Genomic DNA, 21033 nt, shown 5'->3' on the forward strand with positions numbered 1-21033 from the left:
AAAAGACTTCACTATTCAACAGACCGCTGACTGACTGAAAAACCATGTTCCAATATTAACGCTAATCAAATCAATAAATAAGACACAGTGCGATGAATAGACTCATGGGTTAATAAAACAACACACATAATATGACCATGAAATGTTGAGATAATTCAAGGGATTATTATTTAATCCTGTTTCTCTCCAAAGCAACTGTTTATTGCAGGTCATTTTTGCAATACCAATCACTTCATTATTGTCTTTATCTGCCAAAAGCCAAAATTACAAGAATGCTTTTATGCTTGAATGCCTCTGCTTTCATGTGTTTTCTGTCCCATCCTAAATCCTTAATGTTAATGATTCTGTTCAAATTTAATATGCCAGGCCGAACACCCATGTGCCCTTGTTTTTGTTTCTCTGGTAAACCCTTATTTAATCTCACAACCTGCTGTCAATTCTTTTTTGCTGTTGTGTTGTCAAGTGTTGTTGTTTTTGGACCCTCATGGCCACTGTACAAACAGGCCACAGACAGTTATGCAGTTGGATGTTGCTTTGATCTGACTAAAAAAAGCTCATATATATATAAAAATACATTATATTACTTTTTGAAGTAATTTATTAATCTAAGCTTTAACTGTGAAAATGTAATCCATTTTAAATCATCTAAAAATGTTTTTACTTTTAATATCTTATTTTGAAGGCTGGACAACGACTTCCTCGTGTGCTTCATGGAAGGATTACAGGCATCTCCAGCATGCTGCTGCCCCCTGCAGGAAGTGTTCTTCACACTGAGAACATACCATAATAAGCTGTTTATCCTCGGCTGTATTCGCCTTCCACTCCCGCAAATCATTTATGTCATTTATTATTATCTACAATCTTAGAATTTTTCTAAATATTTTAGTCCATATTGGATTATACCGTGATCCTAATGTTACATAATTTAGTTGTTGTAGACATAGTGACTTTATAGTTTATGAGTCGACAATAACGCACATTGACATATGTAAATATAAAGTACTATATGGTTGTGATAACATATGCTCCTATAAAGGTGACTGAATATTGAGTACAAAGAGGTTGCACTAAAATAAATAGCCCAAATGGGACATAATTTAAATATTATATTATTGAGAATAAACACGTTTAGCTCCGTTTAGTAATTGGACACTAACAAAGTCATCAGACAAATATGTTTCTATGTTCTGTGTAGTTTGGACTGAATGTATCGGCACTTCCCCTGGAGCCGACACTTTATTTTGCCAGGTAGGAAAAATATCAAAGATGAATTTCCAATATGAATATTTAAGTATTATCTACCTACTATTCATGTGCTCCTCTCATTTCAAAAGTCTGCTATTAGCACACATTTAAGTTTAGAAAAAGTAATTTTTAAAAAGTTGACATATTTGATTTGAATAGTAGTCGCTTCAAAAGAACATTATCTGTCTGTCAGAGCCGAGGAGCCGAACCCTGAGAGATGCAGCGGGGGATAGGGAGCGGGGAGTGTGCCTTGCCTCACGGCTGCGGGCAGGGAGGGCGTCCTGAGGCCGGTGAATAAGCAGAAAAGCAGACAGACAGACCTCTGAGGGAGGGGAGAAGGCTGCATCACTAAGAGCATCGCGTGGCACGAGACGGGTGTCTCTGGTGGTGATGATGATGATGATGATGATGATGATGACAACGCGTTTAGGATATTTACGGATGTTCATCCATATGTGTATATTCTGTTTTATTGCTTCCATGAGATCTGAAGCCGCGGTGGGACTCCTCTGAGGGGAGGCGGTGGGGGTACGTTTTCTCCCTCCGGCGGGGCTCTCTGCTCATCCGACGCGAGGAGAGGGCAGAGGGAGGGAGAGAGGAGCGATGGCTGCCGGTGGAGCTGGATGCGGGGACACGGTGGAGCAGTGCCGGGCCGAGGTGGAGCGCCTGACCCGGGAGCTGGCGGAGGCCAACCGCGAGAAGATCCGGGCGGCGGAGTGCGGGCTGGTGATTCTGGAGGAGAACCAGAGCCTGAAGCAGCAGTACGCCGACCTGGAGGCCGAGCAGGAGACGCTGAGGCTGGAGCTGGAGCAGCTGCAGGAGGTGGGCTCAGCAGGGGTATGGCTCGTTACTCGTAGAAGTGAACCGGACTAGTTAACGTGTCGTGACATGGCACCGCTCCAGAGCAGTTTGTGCATGTGTGCACTTCACCAATAAGTTAGTGGGGAATCATTTGTCATGTGTTAGTATTAAAACAGGAGCATCACTGCGTCTGTGTGCTGTAGTTCCACCTGCTGGACAGAAAAACATGCAGGCCCAGCCCATGAGGGAACGCCCCTGCTCCTTCTTTGTGTTTGATTGCCTCGAAATTAGCCCATATGTTTATATATATATATATATATATATATATATATATATATATATATATATATATATATATATTTGCCTTTCTTCTTATTCATTTTTATGTTTATTATGTTTTGTTGTTCTGACGTAGGCTTCATTATCATGTTTTTAAATTACATAATTCAACCTTTCTATGATATTCAAGTGTCCCTTGAAAATTAGATCTCAAAGAGAACTTTCTGGATTTTCTTGCGCTTTCACAACAGACCTTCCCTTTCGGGTTCACTTCTAAAAGGGTTTGGTGGAACAACTGAAAGGCAGCTGGTTCCTTTTACAAGTCCTGGGTTCCTTACCAGAGAAAGTAATGCTCTCCATGACTCATTTAAAAGTTAGTTCAGTGCCTCAGCATGGCTCCTCACACTTCTCACTATGATGCCAGTACTATAACAACAGGACGTGTGCAAATGTGAGAGTGAAGAATTGTGTCACCTGATGAATCTACGTCCAATATTCTCCTGAGAAACATATCCGTCTCTTCAGACACTAAATGCTCCACTATGTTCACAAGCCAGTGTCTAGTGCCAGCCTGCTGTTTGCTGCTGACTAGGTAGTGAACATCAGCTTCATCAGTTCTCTGAAAACAACTCCTGCCAGGAACAGCTGGGTTGTGAGAGCCTAGTTTCTGGTTCAAAAACGATCTAGTCATTTTTCAGATAGATATGTATGAGGGAACATCATTTCCCAGCATGTAGGCATGCATGACAACAATACTTCACCACTGTGTTAGCTGATGCAGACTGATGTCGGACTCGAAAGCTGACTGTGCAGTTCCATCCTGAAGGTCAGGGTGTGTGTGTTTAGGTGTGCATGTCTGCATGCCTGCAATTAAGGAGGCAGCTGTACCAGTTCATACATATGATGTGTCAACAGCATGTCATTTGAAACAGTCCAGTCTGCCATGGACACTTTGTTATTGACAGTAGTGGACACAGCCATTGATGGAAGCTTCCATGCAGGCGTAGTGCTGCATACTGGTCCCCGGAAGCTCAGCTGTAGAAGCTGCTGGTTCAGTGTTTACGTAATTCATTATAATTTAATACAATGTAGTTTTTCTTTTCTGTAGTTATTACATTTCTATCAGTAATAATAACATTGTCCTCTGGGGGGACGGCAACAACAGAATCTGAAGGGGCTTTTCTATTCTATTCCTACCTCCAAGATGCCGTGACTGAAATCATCTGACTGAGCAGTTGGCTTGACTGCTGTTTCAAGTAATATGTTCATCATTGTTGGTTAGTTTTTGGTTGAATCAATCAATAGTTTCGCCTGTGAAATTTAAAAAACCTTCATCCCACTTTTCAAGTGCTTAAAGTGCGTGACAGAAAAAGTTTGAGAACCACTGTTAGAAGGGCTCAGACTGTCTGTCTTTGCTGATGAGCCCAACTACAAGCTCACAGACAGTGTCTAGTCACAGACAGCTCACTGACTGGAGTCACATGCCTTCTGATGGCATTTTGATGGGACACAGAGCTGAACTGAACTTACATTAGTAACTAACTGAGCATTTTTACAGTGATGTGTTAGGCCAAATAAAAAGCCTCAAGTTGTAAAGTCTGAACAGTGTTTTCCTCTAACGCCTCAATAGGTAGATCTTGCCTGTCACCAAGGTAGAGGTCAGGGATCTTGGGCATAAAAAGGTTGGTGACCACTGGCGTAGTGTGTATAATAGTGTAGTCTTATGTAGCGTGTACAGCGTAGTGTAGTCTTATGTAGCGTGTACAGCGTAGTGTAGGCTTATGTAGCGTGTACAGCATAGTGTAGTCTTATGTAGCGTGTACAGCGTAGTGTAGTCTTATGTAGCGTGTACAGCGTAGTGTAGTCTTATGTAGCGTGTACAGCGTAGTGTAGTCTTATGTAGCGTGTACAGCGTAGTGTAGTCTTATGTAGCGTGTACAGTGTAGTGTAGGTTTATGTAGCGTGTACAGCGTAGTGTAGGTTTATGTAGCGTGTACAGCGTAGTGTAGGTTTATGTAGCGTGTACAGCGTAGTGTAGTCTTATGTAGCGTGTACAGCGTAGTGTTGTCTTATGTAGCGTGTACAGCGTAGTGTAGTCTTATGTAGCGTGTACAGCGTAGTGTAGGTTTATGTAGCGTGTACAGCGTAGTGTAGTCTTATGTAGCGTGTACAGCGTAGTGTAGTCTTATGTAGCGTGTACAGCGTAGTGTAGTCTTATGTAGCGTGTACAGCGTAGTGTAGTCTTATGTAGCGTGTACAGCGTAGTGTAGTCTTATGTAGCGTGTACAGTGTAGTGTAGGTTTATGTAGCGTGTACAGCGTAGTGTAGGTTTATGTAGCGTGTACAGCGTAGTGTTGTCTTATGTAGCGTGTACAGCGTAGTGTAGTCTTATGTAGCGTGTACAGCGTAGTGTAGGTTTATGTAGCGTGTACAGCGTAGTGTAGTCTTATGTAGCGTGTACAGCGTAGTGTAGTCTTATGTAGCGTGTACAGCGTAGTGTAGGTTTATGTAGCGTGTACAGCGTAGTGTAGGCTTATGTAGCGTGTACAGCGTAGTGTAGTCTTATGTAGCGTGTACAGCGTAGTGTAGGCTTATGTAGCGTGTACAGCGTAGTGTAGGCTTATGTAGCGTGTACAGCGTAGTGTAGGCTTATGTAGCGTGTACAGCGTAGTGTAGTCTTATGTAGCGTGTACAGCGTAGTGTAGTCTTATGTAGCGTGTACAGCGTAGTGTAGGCTTATGTAGCGTGTACAGCGTAGTGTAGGCTTATGTAGCGTGTACAGCGTAGTGTAGTCTTATGTAGCGTGTACAGCGTAGTGTAGTCTTATGTAGCGTGTACAGCGTAGTGTAGGCTTATGTAGCGTGTACAGCGTAGTGTAGGCTTATGTAGCGTGTACAGCGTAGTGTAGGCTTATGTAGCGTGTACAGCGCTGTGTGAATGTTAATTACTCCTGATGGCCAGGTGGCACCTTGCATGTTATCTCCTCCCATCAAAGTGTGAATGGGTGAATGATGACATGTAGTGTGAAAGCACTAGAAAGGTGCTATACAAATACAGTCCATTTACCATGGTGTAGTCTCACGTAGTGTGCAGAAGTGTGAAGTGATCATATTATTGCACATTTTGGAACTTCTTCTAAACCCTCATGGGATGTCTTGATTGAACGTCTAAACAATGGTCCTTCAACGTCTTTATGTTGTCTGGGATTGAACATAAGAGCCACATTCTACAGTACCAGCAACTGCTTTCAGAGATCCATATAGTCAATTATTTGCAAGTGTCAGCAGCAGAGTTAAGAGACCTGCTCAGACCTGAGGGTCGTACTGTCACTACAACAAATAAAAAAAATGAAAAACGTCTGGACACAGCAAGAACATCAATGAGTGCAACGGGAGATGGTCAAATCATTTAAAATCCACATAGCATTTAGACTGGCTGGCTAGTCGGCTGCACACAACTCCTTCGACAGGTCATTGCGTCAAAATACGAGAAAACGGATGAATGTGGTTAGTTCTCCTCAATCACTCAGAAGCGCCACTTGAGAACTTGAGCATTTGCTGTGTGTGTGCAGGGACGAGCAACGGGGTGATAGTGGCTCAGTGGAAGAGCATGTTGTCCTTCAATCAGAACCCCAGCTCCACTAGTCCATGTCGATGTGTCCTCTGAATAGCTCCTGTCGGCTGTGCCGTCGGTGTGTGGATGGGTATGACTGACTGTTTACAGCCTGTACTGTATATGCAGGTTTTATGCACACACTAAAGCAGGCAAGCTTCTTCTGCCCCATTGCCAGGAGAGGATGCCTTTGTGCTTGTTTCTGATGTCCGAGTTCTGAGTCAACAGTTTGGATGCCAGTGCAAATGTTGTGGTGGTTACTTCTGTTTAATATTTGTTATTTATTCAGTCTCTCTTTTAAAGTCCAAGCAGACTAATTTGGAATGATGTCCGAGCGCCGCTTGGATGGAGACGGATGGAATTAGAAAAGTAGACAAAGGACACAAATTAGAGTGTGCACCAGGTTGCCTTTCCCACTAAAGACAAAGGCCAGATGTTAGTGGGTGTTAATGGGTTCTTTGTCCATTGGGAAAGGGGCTTTAAAAGTCTAGTGATCTGTACAGAGAGCATCATTTAGAACAAACTATGTTGTAAGTCACCCTAAAAAAAGAGTTGACATGAAATGGTATATTCCTCTCCCTGCTCAGATTTACTGAGTACAGTTGAAAGATAATTTGATCAGAACTTTGTTCATCCTGAAACATACAGTATATGCACACAAGGTTCAATTAAGTTTATTTTCAATTCAGTTTATTTTGTATAGCCCAATATCACAAATTACAAATTTGCCTCAGAGGGCTTTACAATCTGTACACATACGACATCCCTGTCCCAGGACCTCACATCGGATCAGGAAAAACTCCCCAAAAATAACCTTTGACAGGGAAAAAAGGGAAGAAACCTTCAGGAGAGCAACAGAGGAGGATCCCTCTCCCCGGATGGACAGAAGCAATAGATGTCATATGTACAGAATGAACAGCATTTACAAAGTTACATAAACACATTACATGAATATGACAATGTATGAATGGAACTCCAATCCATGAAACAGAAGGAGGTAGAGAGGAGGGGGGGCGGGGCGCATCAGCAGGGCCAACGCGGGAGGCCGGCTCACCAGGCATCAGACACCTCCAGGTCCAATGGACCCTATGAGACGTGAAGTCACAAAGACTCCGGGGAGGAAGCAGAGTTAATAAGGTGCAATGGAGAGATGTAAATTCATCCATAAGGAGAGAGAGAAGAGGAGATAGGTGCTCAGTGTATCCTAAAACATCCCCCAGCAGCCTATAAGCCTATCAAGGGGCTCGACCAGGGCAAACCTGATTCAGCCCTAACTATAAGCACTATCAAACAGGAAAGTCTTAAGTCTATTCTTGAATGAGGTGACTGTGTCTGCCTCCCGGACTGAAAGTGGAAGCTGGTTCCATAAAAGAGGAGCTTGATAACTGAAGGCTCTGGCTCCCATCCTACTTTTTAGGACTCTAGGAACCACAAGTAGCCCTGCATTTAGTGAGCGCAGCTCTCTAGTGGGGCAATATGGTACTACAAGCTCATTAAGATATGATGGTGCATCACCAATCAAGGCTTTGTAGGTGAGGAGAAGAATTTTAAATGTGACTCTTGATTTTACAGGGAGCCAGTGCAGAGCAGCTAATACAGGAGTAATGTGATCTCTTTTCTTAGTTTTTGTGAGTACACGAGCTGCAGCATTCTGGATCAACTGGAGGGATTTAAGAGACTTATTAGAGCAGCCTGATAATAAGGAGTTGCAGTAATCTAGTCTGGAAGTAACAAACGCGTGAAGAAGCTTTTCTGCACCTTTTTCAGACAAGATGTGTCTGATTTTTGAAATGTTACGTAGATGAAAAAATGCACTCCTTGAGATTTGTTTTACGTGGAAGTTGAAGGACAAGTCTCGGTCAAAGATAACGCCGAGATTCTTTACAGTGGTGTTGGATGCCAGGGCAATGCCATCTACAGAAACCACATCACCAGATAATTGATCTCTGAGGTGTTCTGGGCCCAGTAAAATAACTTCAGTTTTGTCTGAGTTTAACATCAGGAAGTTGCAGGTCATCCATGTTTTTATGTCTTTAAGGCATTCTTGAATTTTAGCGAGCTGGTTGGTCTCCTCTGGTTTGATCGATAGATATAATTGAGTATCATCTGCATAGCAATGAAAGTTTATGTAGTGTTTCCTGATAATATTGCCCAAAGGAAGCATATATAAGGTACATAAAATTGGTCCAAGCACAGAACCTTGTGGAACTCCGTGATTAACGTTGGTGGTCATTGAGGCTTCATCGTTTACAAATACAAATTGAGATCGATCTGATAAATAGGATTTAAACCAACTTAGTGCGGTACCTGAAATGCCAATCGACTGATCCAGTCTCTGTAATAGGATGTCATGATCAATGGTGTCGAACGCAGCACTAAGGTCTAATAATACCAGTACGGAGATGAGTCCTTTATCTGATGCAATTAGGAGGTCATTTGTAATTTTCATCAGTGCTGTCTCTGTGCTGTGGTGTTTTCTAAATCCTGACTGAAACTCCTCAAATAAACTATTCTGATGTAGGAAGTCGCACAACTGATTTGCGACTACTTTCTCAAGGATCTTAGAGAGGAAGGGAAGGTTAGAGATCGGTCTGTAGTTAGCCAACACCTCTGGATTAAGAGTGGGCTTTTTCAGGAGAGGTTTAATTACAGCTACTTTGAAGGAATGTGGTACATGCCCTGTTAGCAAAGACACATTAACAATATCCAGCAGAGAGGTGCCAATTAAAGGCAACACGTCATTAAGCAGCCTCGTTGGGATGGGGTCTAAGAGACAGGTAGATGGTTTAGAAGTAGAAACCATTGAGGACAATTGGTCTAGGTTAATGGGAGAAAAGCTATCCAAATATACACCAGGGCATACAGCCGTTTCCAAGGCAACACCTCTTGATGACAGATCGGCAGTAGTTGAGGGCAAGAGAGCATCAATCTTGCCTCTAATAGTTGAAATCTTTTCATTGAAGAAGTTCATGAAGTCATTACTACTGAGGTCTATAGGAATACACGGCTCCACAGAGCTGTGACTCTCTGTCAGCCTGGCTACAGTGCTAAAGAGAACCCTGGGGTTGTTCTTATTTTTCTCTATTACTGATGAGTAATAGGCTGCTCTGGCATTACGGAGAGCCTTTTTATATGTTTTAAGGCTGTCTCTCCAAACTAAGCGTGATTCTTCCAGATTGGTGGAACGCCATATGCTTTCGAGATTTCGTGATGTTTGCTTTAGTTCGTGGGTCTGAGGGTTATACCAGGGAGCAAACCTCCTTTGCCTCACTGTCTTTTTCTTCAGTGGGGCTATCGAGTCTAGTGTCTCTCAGTGAGCCTGTAGCACTATCGACAAGATGATCAATCTGGGACGGACTAAAGTTAGCACAGGAGTCCTCCGTCACATTGAGACGTGGTATTGAATCAAATGCAGAAGGAATCGCTTCTTTAAATTTAGCTACAGCACTGTCAGTTAGACATCTGGTGTAGAAACATTTGACTAACGGTGTACACTCCGGGAGTATAAACTCAAAAGTTATGAGGTAATGGTCTGACAGAAGAGGGTTCTGTGGGAAGACCTCCAAATGCTCAATGTCAATGCCATATGCAAGAACAAGGTCGAGGGTGTGGCCAAGGTACTCTGTACACTGTTAAATACATGTATACACAGTATGTAGGATGTCGTATGTGTACAGATTGTAAAGCCCTCTGAGGCAAATTTGTAATTTGTGATATTGGGCTATACACAATAAACTGAATTGAATTATTAATATTAGATAAAATATACCTACATATTTCGATAAAATAGGACAAAATAAAGGTCAAAGTAAATAGAAGTAAAGGGAAGTGCAATGTACAAAATGTGTCAGTGTGTAAGATGGTCACCACAAATCAAAGTGGGAATGAAACATGTTCTAATTCACAGTAAAAGACCTGACTGCAGGTACAACTCAAAATGCATGTACATAGAGTAAGCCACTCATCTAACTGCAAAACCTGTTACCTGATGACATCATCAGCTCCAGTGTGGATATTTCCTTCACACTGGTATCTCTCAAGGCTAAAAACAGAACAGGTCACACAGTCAGTGGGGCGCGTCCCTCTGGTTGTTGTCAGTGCACACTGACAACCAGTCAGCTCTCTACTGCCATGTGTCCTTGGGCAAGACACTTACCCCAAATAGCTCCCGTAGCTGTGCCTAAGGGCAGCTGGCACCTTAGCTCCTCCCATCAGTGTATGCATGGGTGTGAATGGCTGAATGATGTCATGTAGTGTTCATGAGCTTTGAGTGGTCGGAAGACTAGAAAAGAGATACAAGTACAGGTCCATCTACCAGGCTCACCGGGATGCAGGGGGCTCCTGGCGACAGCAAAAAGCAGTCAGTGTAACGTAATTAAGTCGAGGAGAAGTTATCAATACAAAGATTGGGAACAGCGTCACAGTCGCTAGATTGCACTTTATGGACTGTAAGTTTATTTGTGTTGGCTTGTGTGCTTAACGTGGTCCCAGATAGTGTTCCTGTAGTGTGTGTGAGATCTTAGCTCTCTCTGCTTGGTATGAATGTGACACAGACACATGCTCAGAAGCACTTAGGGGCAGACGGGATGTCTGAAAGATGCATCTGCAAAAATATATTTGCACACACGCACACACACACGCACGCACACACACTTATGCACTCTCGCACGCACGCACACAAAGAGCAGAGTGGATGTGGTGAATTATTGATTAAGTATGAGGTCATTGTTGCTCTCCTGAAGGTTTCTTCCCTTTTTTCCCTGTCAAAGGTTATTTTTGGGGAGTTTTTCCTGATCCGATGTGAGGTCAAAGGTCAGGGATGTCGTATGTGTACAGATTGTAAAGCCCTCTGAGGAGAATTTGTAATTTGTGATATTGGGCTATACAAAATAAACTGAATTATAAATTGAATTGAATTGAATGGTGATTCCATGATGATTCCTGAACATAAAGCTCCATTACTCCATGTTTCCTGTGCGTTAGTTTAGGTTTTTAAAGAAGAGGCATTAAACACAGGAGAAGCTTGAAGGTCGGACGAGTCAGTGTCTGGATTTTAAATCTTTCAATTTTATTGACTAGTGATTAGATGATGGGTTGGTGACTTCTCTGCCTCCATCAGTCATCTGTTTCTTTTTAAAGGAGAAGACTATTTTACTGCAACTCTTATTTTGTAAACAAACTCATCTGGAGGAGAAACAAGGTTAATGATCCACCAACTGACTGATATTTGAGCACCAACATCATGATGTAAACACAGAGTCCACCTCCTTTCGTCCAACCAGACGAGGGCAGATGTGACGATGGGGGCTCAACAGTCAGCTGCTTCCGCTGTGTTCGCCTGAAGTCTGATTTCTTATCTTCTTATTTTTCCTGAGACGTCAGACAGCCAGCAGCATGCCTCAGGTCCTGGATGAATGACGACATGTAGCATGAAAGTACTTTGAGTGGTCGGTACAAGTACAAGTCCATTTACCCTTTGTGTGTGTGTTTTTCTTATGCAGCAAAATGGGACTACAAACTGCATTTCATCTCAAAACCCTGTTGTAAAATGACAATTAATAAGCTTGTAACCAGCATTGACATTACTCAAATGCTCCCTAGCTGCAGTTATTAGTGCTGAAGGTTTTCTGTCCTTCAGCGGCTGCCATCATCAGCGGTCAATGATGTCGTTTATCTTGTTTTCATACAGCCAAATAGTGTTTTCGATGGCAAATGGCCATAATGTGATAAAGGCAACTTACTCATATGATTCACCTTTTTCAGACTGCATCCGGAAGACATTGAAACTTGTTTAAAAGAAGTCTTAGTCAATAACATTCATGGAGCTGGTGATGGAAGCTGCTACTGGCGTTTCCTTCTCATCACTGAGAAGGGCTGATGGAGCAGTATGTCCATCATGTCTTGTGTCCCCTCTTCCCATAATGATTACACATCATTACTGGAAACCAGACCCATCACACTCACAGTGAGAAACAGTTGCTGTCCTCTCCTCTACAGTGTGAGACTGGACATGTGTCCGAATGTTCATTATGTGCACCATAAAAGGTGCACATAATGTTTAAAAGGTGTGTGTTGTTGTAGTTAATGCATGATTTATGAAAATTGTTCTCTACAGGAAAGAAAGTATGAATTGGCCTGGAAAGATGTCAGCGCAGCTCTTTGACTAACAGCAAAGAGTTCAATGTCTGTTCCACTCCTATTCTATTTCAGCCTGAAAGTTCAGACACGCTGTTGTCTGAAATGGACTTTTAACAGAAAGGGATGTACTGGTCTGAACATGTTACAGGTCTTAGGTTACAAATACAAAGGTCCCTGTTAAACCACAGTGAACTACTGGAAACGGCAGTCTCCAGCAACAACTCTTATTCTACAGTGTACCAACTGTAATCTACAGCTTATGACTGTAAAATATATTAGTACACAGCAGTACAATGCTGCCATGTGGTTGGTTGCCATTATACTGTTACTTTACTCCTCCTACTGAAATCGGCATGAACAGTTTAATACAGTAACACTGAATGTGCTAGCATAGAAATGACTCTGCCTTCCAATATTAGCCTTTATTAGAGCTGTATCAAACACATTCAGTAACTGACACATTTTAAAGTAATTGCAACTTTGAATACATATAAATATATATATATATATACTGTATATATATATATATATATATATATATATATATATATTGTAATCGTCAAAAGCAAAAATCCATCAGAAATGAAAGTCTTTTCTGTTCAGATAGTTGTAGCAAAGTTGTGGATGTCTGTGTATAGGATTGGTTCTGCAATAATGCATTATATGTAAATCCAGATCCGGATCCAGCTAAAGCCATAAGGATTTTCCCAAGTCATGGTTCAAGTTTCTGGTTCAGTGCTGTTGGTAGAACTGTGGGACAAAGTCTGAAACTTTAAACAGACTCAGTCATCCAGCAGTTCTACCCTAGTGTCTGTTCACAGAGGCCACATAGTCAAAAAGGACAACTTTTTGAACAACAGCAGCCACTCATATAAAAGCTTTTTCTATAATGTTTAGGATGCCTCTTTTAAAGCTTCGGGAGGCAACACGCAAGATTGAATAATTGAATCATTCAACCGATTTAGAAGTAGAAGAAGTTGGAAAGGTCAGGGAACGCCTGCTGTCTTTTAAATCAGACTCCCTGCTTCAATTCAATTCAATTAAATGGATTTAGTTAAGCCCAAGATCACAAATTACAAATTTGCCTCAGAAGGCTTTACAATCTGTACATCCCTCTCCCAGGACCTCACATCGGATCAGGAACCCCCCCTCCCAAAAAACTTTTAATGGGAGAAGAAGGGAAGAAACCTTCAGGAGAGCAACAGAGGAGGATCCCTCTCCCCGGATGGACAGATGAATAGATGTCATGTGTACAGAATGAACAGCATTTACAAAGTTACATAAACACATTATATGAATATGATATACATTAATAATGTAGTAGGAATTATGAAAAAGTTACAACTACCAATGTAGGAAAAGGCTAAGAATGTGTTAGTAGAGAACTGACCTTGATACAACATACTGGCAGCCTCTCTGCATTTACTCACCAAGGTGGGGTCGGACTCACACACACACACACACACACACACACACACACACACACACACACACACACACACACACTATCTTCGTGACGACCCTCGTTGACATTAGCACCTGACCTTAACCTGTACAACTAAATGCCTAACCCCAACCCTAACCCATGCTCACACTGGCATCCTCACAGTCTACAGGGAAGGCAGTTGTGTGGCAGCGATATATTTAGCATGAGGTGGCTATCGATCTGACCAGACGTCATGTTCACAGAGTGATGACACAGCAGACTGCAGGCCAAAAGAACCTGCCCTCTACTCAAATTACACTTATTCAATTGAAAGTAAGTGCTTCATGATGCCACTTGGTGTCACTCTGGTTCAAATATTTGATCAAATGATGTGAACTAAAAGAGTAAAACATTATTCCTCCAGCAGACGATTACATCTTCTTCTTAAGCACCGTTAACAGGTTACAGTGGAAGGTATTACTATTTCCACAGGTTGAATATTTCATTTTAAAACTTGAACTCTCCGCTAGCTTAAGTTGCTGCACCCGAACCCACTCTGATGTCTTAGCTGCTCCCACAGTATCAATCAGTCAGGTATGGTTTTATGGGAACATCTTCAGTCAGGCTGCATATATATGCTGAGAGAGCAATGGAAGACACCAGGAAGATAGACGGACAGATCAATGAGAACGATTGATGGTGTGAAAGGAGGAGATGAATTAGATTGCGATAAAGGTTTGGGAGATGGAAAAAAATAATTGTGTTTAGTAGGTGTTCTTATGTACTTCAATCTCCCTTCTCAAGTCATGGCTTATTTATGTGTGTCCTGTGACTGCTTCACTGTGCCTGTCCTCTCTCTCGCACTCTCTGTCCTCGTCTCCTTCAGTCAGACAGGATGACGTCAGAGTTGGCAGTAAGGCACTGTGTCAGCTAAGTAGGACATTGGTCTCAGAGCCCCAGTAGAAGCAGATAAACATATTGCTACTAGCCAGTTCAAACCTCCTAGAAATTACCTCCAAATCATCAGGTAAGAACAATGTGCTCCTTTCACTCTTGACCTACATGCAGGGCCAGAGTAAACTGCTTGGGGGTCCCAAGGCAAAAACCTCCCCTTTTGACAACCGCACCCCAGGTTGTATGTGTGTCAATTCAATTTTGGCATTTTAATAGAATTTATACAATGTAAGAAATTTCACATGTAAAAACGTACGGAGCTTTTCTTCAACCCCCTCCATATTGTCTTCACGTTCAACAGTCTCCATTAGTATTTGAAACAGGCAATTCAGTTCAATTCAGTTTATTTTGTATAGCCCAATATCACAAATTACAAATTCGCCTCAGAGGGCTTTACAATCTGTACACATACGACATCCCTGACCTTTGACCTCACATCGGATCAGGAAAAACTCCCCAAAAATAACCTTTGACAGGGAAAAAAGGGAAGAAACCTTCAGGAGAGCAACAGAGGAGGATCCCTCTCCCCGGATGGACAGAAGCAATAGATGTCATGTGTACAGAATGAACAGCATTTACAAAGTTACATAAACACATTACATTAATATGACAATGTATGAATGGAACTCCAATCCATGAAACAGAAGGAGGTAGAGAGGAGGGGGGGCGGCGCATCAGCAGGGCCAACGCGGGAGGCCGGCACACCAGGCATCAGACACCTCCAGGTCCAATGGACCCTATGAGACGTGAAGTCACAAAGACTCTGGGGAGGAAGCAGAGTTAATAAGGTGCAATGGAGAGATGTAAATTCATCCATAAGGAGAGAGAGAAGAGGAGATAGGTGCTCAGTGTATCCTAAAACATCCCCCAGCAGCCTATAAGCCTATAGCAGCATATCAAGGGGCTGGACCAGGGCAAACCTGATTCAGCCCTAACTATAAGCACTATTAAAGAGGAAAGTCTTAAGTCTATTCTTAAATGAGGTGACTGTGTCTGCCTCCCGGACTGCAAGTGGAAGCTGGTTCCATAAAAGAGGAGCTTGATAACTGAAGGCTCTGGCTCCCATCCTACTTTTTAGGACTCTAGGAACCACAAGTAGCCCCGCATTTAGTGAGCGCAGCTCTCTAGTGGGGCAATATGGTACTACAAGCTCCTTGAGATATGATGGTGCATCACCAATCAAGGCTTTGTAGGTGAGGAGAAGAATTTTAAATGTGATTCTTGATTTTACAGGGAGCCAGTGCAGAGCAGCTAATACAGGAGTAATGTGATCTCTTTTCTTAGTTTTTGTGAGTACACGAGCTGCAGCATTCTGGATCAACTGGAGGGATTTAAGAGACTTATTAGAGCAGCCTGATAATAAGGAGTTGCAGTAATCTAGTCTGGAAGTAACAAACACGCAATTGCAAACACCCTTACACATATTTCCTTTTCTTATTAAAATACATTTGCCACTTTTCATTTATAATATATACTTGTCCTAAACTACTGTTATCTGTTTGTTGTTTACCATATGTATCTATTATTGTACATGTTTATTGGTTTTCTTCTATTTGCATTTGTATTGTTTTATTTTATGTAGATGTTTATTGTTCTGCACCTTTCACCGAGTCAACTTTCTTGTATGTGCAACGTACTTGGCTAATAAATTATTCTGATTCTGATTCTTATGCATGGGGATTTATTTTCATAACCAGACAGACAGTACATTTGTTTGTGGTAGAGTTTCTCAACGGTCAGGTTTAAAATAACAAAAACATTATGATTTCAAATTGACATCACAGTACAGGAACAAGGCTGTATAAAACATGACAGGCTGCTATTTCTGTGTATGTGTAGTCTCAGAGGTTCTCATGGGATTGTAAACCACTGTGTCATACTTTTATTACTAGGTCCACTCTAAATTTAAATCAGTTATGAAAGAAGCGAACTTCTAACGAACAGCAGGGCAAGAATACGCAAAATTCACGCAAATTGCTGAAACTCCAAGAGCCGCTGCTATTTTATAATCTTCCTGTGTGGCCAAAGAAAGTGGGATTATTAACTAGACTAAAAATAGGAAAACATATGATTAAAAAACACAGTTAATAAATATGTCACATAGACATCATAAAAATAATATCTAATAATTATTGTCATCTACTAAATAATATATGACCCTGTATTTTCTTCCTGAATGGAGATTTCATTCTTTAAAAGCATGTACTTGGCTATGGGCTTTCTGTATAATATTGCTGGGAGTGTTGACGCTTTTGTTCCTCGCCCCTATGTTTCATGCATGTGATGTTGTAGGAAGGATATTACATTTCATTTAGCTGATTTTTTCTATCCAAAGCGACTTACAACCATGTGTCAAGGCCCAGCCACCAGACGCTCAATGTTAAACTTCTCTCCCAGTTCTGGCTCCATAAAGGTTTTCCAGTTTCTAATTTGTGTGCGACTAATCTTTTCATTCTCCCTCTGCAACCACATTGCCTTGGTTCTCCATACAAGAGCAGTCACACCCCCTCCAAACTTACAATCAAAGTTACATTCATACACTGCTACAGGGAAGAAGGAACAAGAGTCAAGTGTCTTGCACATTGACTAGGGTGGGGATTGAACTGCCAGCCCACTGATTGAAAGACTGAACTGCTAACCACTGACCCATAGTCTCCTCAAGACTGATGTGAACCATCCTCAGGAGTCTTTGCTCCAAAATTGAGTTGGTGACTTAAATCAAAACTACCTGCCGTCTCCACAGTTTAGCCCTCAATTGTGCAACATTGAACATCTCTCTGCATTGTGCAACCAATGCTGACGCATTGGTTGCACACCCGCTGACAACGCTTTACCTAGCGTTTATATATACTTATATAGATTGTTGATATGATGATTCATGTAGGAGCTCTTGAATTCACTGTCCCCATATCATCTGCATACTAACAGAGACTAAAGCTGCTGTCATAGATCCGCCCAAGTATTCAAAATAATCAGACACAATTCAAAATAAAGTTCTATGGGTTTGCACAATTCCACAGTTTGATCTTGTATTTTATTATCAGTATAATGATTATCTCACCAGACATTATTAACGAGTTAATCAGCAATCAGCAAAGATATTTTGAAATTAAGAATAAGGATCGGAAATCAATTATTATTTTTAACTGATAATTTCAGTAAAAAAAGTTATTAATCCAGGACTGTAGTAAGAAATTTGTTAGTTGGCAGTTGACTTTGGTATCTTCTGATGTGCATTTCATTTCTGACCGTTCAGTGAACATTTATTCAGAAGCGTTTCAAACAATTCATCTCCTAATCATGTCCATGACAAATCTTTTCCTCTCTGCCATGTTCCAGGCGTTCGGCCAGGCCTACTCCACCCAGCGCAAGGTAGCAGAAGATGGGGAGACCAACGAGGAGACGTTGCTGCAGGAGTCTGCCACCAAGGAGGCCTACTACATGGGCCGCCTCCTGGAGCTCCAGTCGGCACTGAAGCACAGCCGAGCCGCCACCTCCACTGCACAGGCTGACAGCGAACACCTGAGCACACTGCTGCAGGAGCTGAGGGAGGTACAGTACAGCACTTCATATCATTCCAGAGCCCGCTGGGTGCACCTGAGCTCAGTGGGTAGAGCGGGTCATCCTCCAGTCAGCTTTTGTTGACCACTTGGTTTCTTATGGAAGTGCGTTGTAAGGAGTCCTTCCAACACCTGTGTCTTGTAACACCCAGCCACTTCCATAATGATTCCAGTCACTTTCTTGGGTTATCTGTGGCATAAACAGCATGCAGCTCCAACTCTGTTTCCCTGAACTGTCAGCAGAGCAACGAGATGTTGGAGTTGCAGCGCAGCCGGATGCGAGAGGAGATCAGGGAGTACAAGTTCCGAGAATCTCGACTGCTTCAGGACTACACCGAGCTGGAGGAAGAGAACATCTCTCTGCAAAAACTGGTGTCGACACTCAAACAGAATCAGGTACAGATGATTCACACACACATGGACGTACACATTACAGCCTGCAATACAGACTGAATCAGAAGAAACTATGCTACTCAACAAAGTCAGAGATTTGTGAAGAATGACATGTATAGTTTTTCCAATGTGGATATTTTTATTCTAACAATGTCACACATGTTTGAGTTCTTCCCATACAATATTGTTCTCCTCTCATACACCTTTTATTTAAGTAACAGGGACATATTTAAAGCCACTATGTGTGTAGAATTTGACATGACCACTTGGCCACCTGCATTTTGGTCATACCCCTCTCCACCCAATGCAATTTGGATTATGCACCAACCAATCTACAGTAACAGTCAACTGGTATTTTCTCAAAAATGTAAAATCTAAATTAGATGAAGGCGGTGAAATATGTGCAGTTTTCTTGATTTAAAGAAGTTTGATACAGTGAACCATGAGGTACTCCAGTCAAAACTATTTTCTTTTAATCTGCCCTCTGATGCCATTAAAGGGATGAAATCATATCTAACAAACAGGAAGCAAAGTGTACGTATTGGTAATACTCAATCAACATTCCCTAACTGCAACATTGTGTTGCTCAGGGATCAATACTGGGCCCTATTTTGTTTAGCTTGTCCATTAATGACCTGCCTTTAGTCTACATTAGAATGTATGCTGATGAAACTGTTCTTTATGTACATGCTAAAAACAAACAACAAGCTGCAAACAAACTAACTGCAGCCGTGGCCTATGTATCGCATTTGTTGAGCAACTCATGTTTCTACCACCTGAACATGCTGAATGTTCTTCACAAGGAAACCCACAGACACTTACTTACCAACCTGACCTAAAGGTAGTGGGTACTATGAAATATAATCTGGCTAATTTAAAGCATATATGACCATACCTTGCCCTCGATGGACTGGCGGCCTGTCCAGGGTGTCCCCTGCCTTCGCCCTATGTCAGCTGGGATAGGCTCCAGCGCCCCCGCGACCCTAATGAGGATAAGCGGTATTGAAAATGGATGGATGGATGACCATACCTAACTACATACAAAGGCAGCCAAATTCCTTACGCATGCTATCATTTTCTTCCACCTAACATTCTGTTTTACAAGCTGCTCACAAGCAAGCATTACAACTCTGAAAACTATTCAGAACTTTTACAAGCAGACACAAACAACTTTAAACCGAAACACTTGACCATTGTCATATAGTTCAAAAGCACAATCTATTTGTGATAGTTTTGAATATTTAGCAGATGCTTACCTCATCTTTAAGGTTCTGCATGGGTTCGCACCTCCTGCACTGAATCAGTTCATAATGCAGAAGGATAGTAGTGTAAGGGTAACACAGATACCAGAGGGGACTGTGTTGTACAATACAAGTCTGAGCAAACAGTCTTCTCAGTCCTAGCCACCCGCTACTACTGGAACAGCCTTCATTTGAGAAAGCACAACACCTTTAAACAAAAACGAAGATGGCTGAAATCGAACCAAAGCTGCAATCACAAGTAATCACTCTAGCTTATCTCCGGCACTGCGTTACATATTCTCATTGTTTTTAAGTATTTACGTTTTTATTATATCGAATTGTATTGTGTTTTATTATGCTGTACAGTGTTTGCTGTTGAATTGTACTGACATTAGGCCACTGAGTTTTAATAACCTGCCCAGGGACTACAGACTACTAACTCTGGCACATTTAAACTGAGGTGGAAATTGAAATGTTGATTCATGTGCACTGTCCCTGGTAAATAAATCAATAACAGTATACAGATTGTTTTACAGTCTATTGAGCAATGTGGTTGTGTCGTTGTTCTGTTTGTATGGTGTACAAAGTAATTATGGCTGTGGCATTGAAAAAAAAAGAATCTATTTGCAAGTATTTTGAATGATATTGCAATTACAATTTGTGATATCAGACAGTGATAATTTTTACATAATTATACTCATTTTCATTGCTAAACAATCAAATGATTATGGAGATTCTTTTTCAGGGATCTGTAATAAACACATATGTTTTCTTAAGTCTGTAGAATATTAATGTGTAGGCCAGGACATCTCTATAATTAATTAAAAATGGTATTTTGACAACATTTCACATTTAACAAATATTGTGCCTCCTGTAATTTGAAATTTGTAGTATAAAAAGTCGATGAATTGTGCAGCCCTGTACCACATTCACATTCCTACGTTGGCTTCAAGCTATTCTGCTGATCGGCAATTTGCGTCTGTAATGTGCAAAGAACCGTACAGTAGTGCACCATCAAAGGCAAAGAAAAAGAAGACCGCAAGATAGCAAACTTCGATGTAAACTATGCCCAATTTACAGCAAAATCGGCTTTGCAAATGATGATATGAGGAAGGAAATGTATTCAGTACATTTATTAGGCTTCCAGGATGTAAACACAACTTTGTTTATTTACAAGAAAGCTTCAACAGCTATGATACGACCCACATAGTGACTTTAAGGTTCTAATATAGATTAGGAACTTCATGATAGTGATAACTTAAATAAAAGATTCTTCCTTTATGGTCATTCCAATCCTTCAGCTATAGTCATTAAACTGACAAAATTCAAACTTGCTCGAATACATCAGAACCAGATTTTCATTCTGAGAGATCAACAACTGATC

At 41.6% G+C, this 21033-nt stretch overlaps 1 protein-coding gene across 1 annotated transcript in view; it reads left to right on the forward strand.

Annotated features, from left to right (window-relative positions):
* The first annotated feature begins 1848 nt into the window (after positions 1-1848).
* LOC117725930 (protein bicaudal D homolog 1-like) overlaps positions 1849-21033 on the forward strand; it is a 47652-nt gene continuing 28467 nt past the window's right edge. Inside the window, exons 1-3 of the mRNA XM_034525817.1 lie at positions 1849-2067; positions 17795-18007; positions 18259-18411. Coding sequence (XP_034381708.1) covers positions 1849-2067; positions 17795-18007; positions 18259-18411 — 585 coding nt within the window. The remainder of the gene's footprint in view (positions 2068-17794; positions 18008-18258; positions 18412-21033) is intronic.

Source organism: Cyclopterus lumpus, chromosome 23, assembly GCF_009769545.1.
Source record: "Cyclopterus lumpus isolate fCycLum1 chromosome 23, fCycLum1.pri, whole genome shotgun sequence".
Classification (NCBI taxonomy): Eukaryota; Metazoa; Chordata; class Actinopteri; order Perciformes; family Cyclopteridae; genus Cyclopterus; species Cyclopterus lumpus.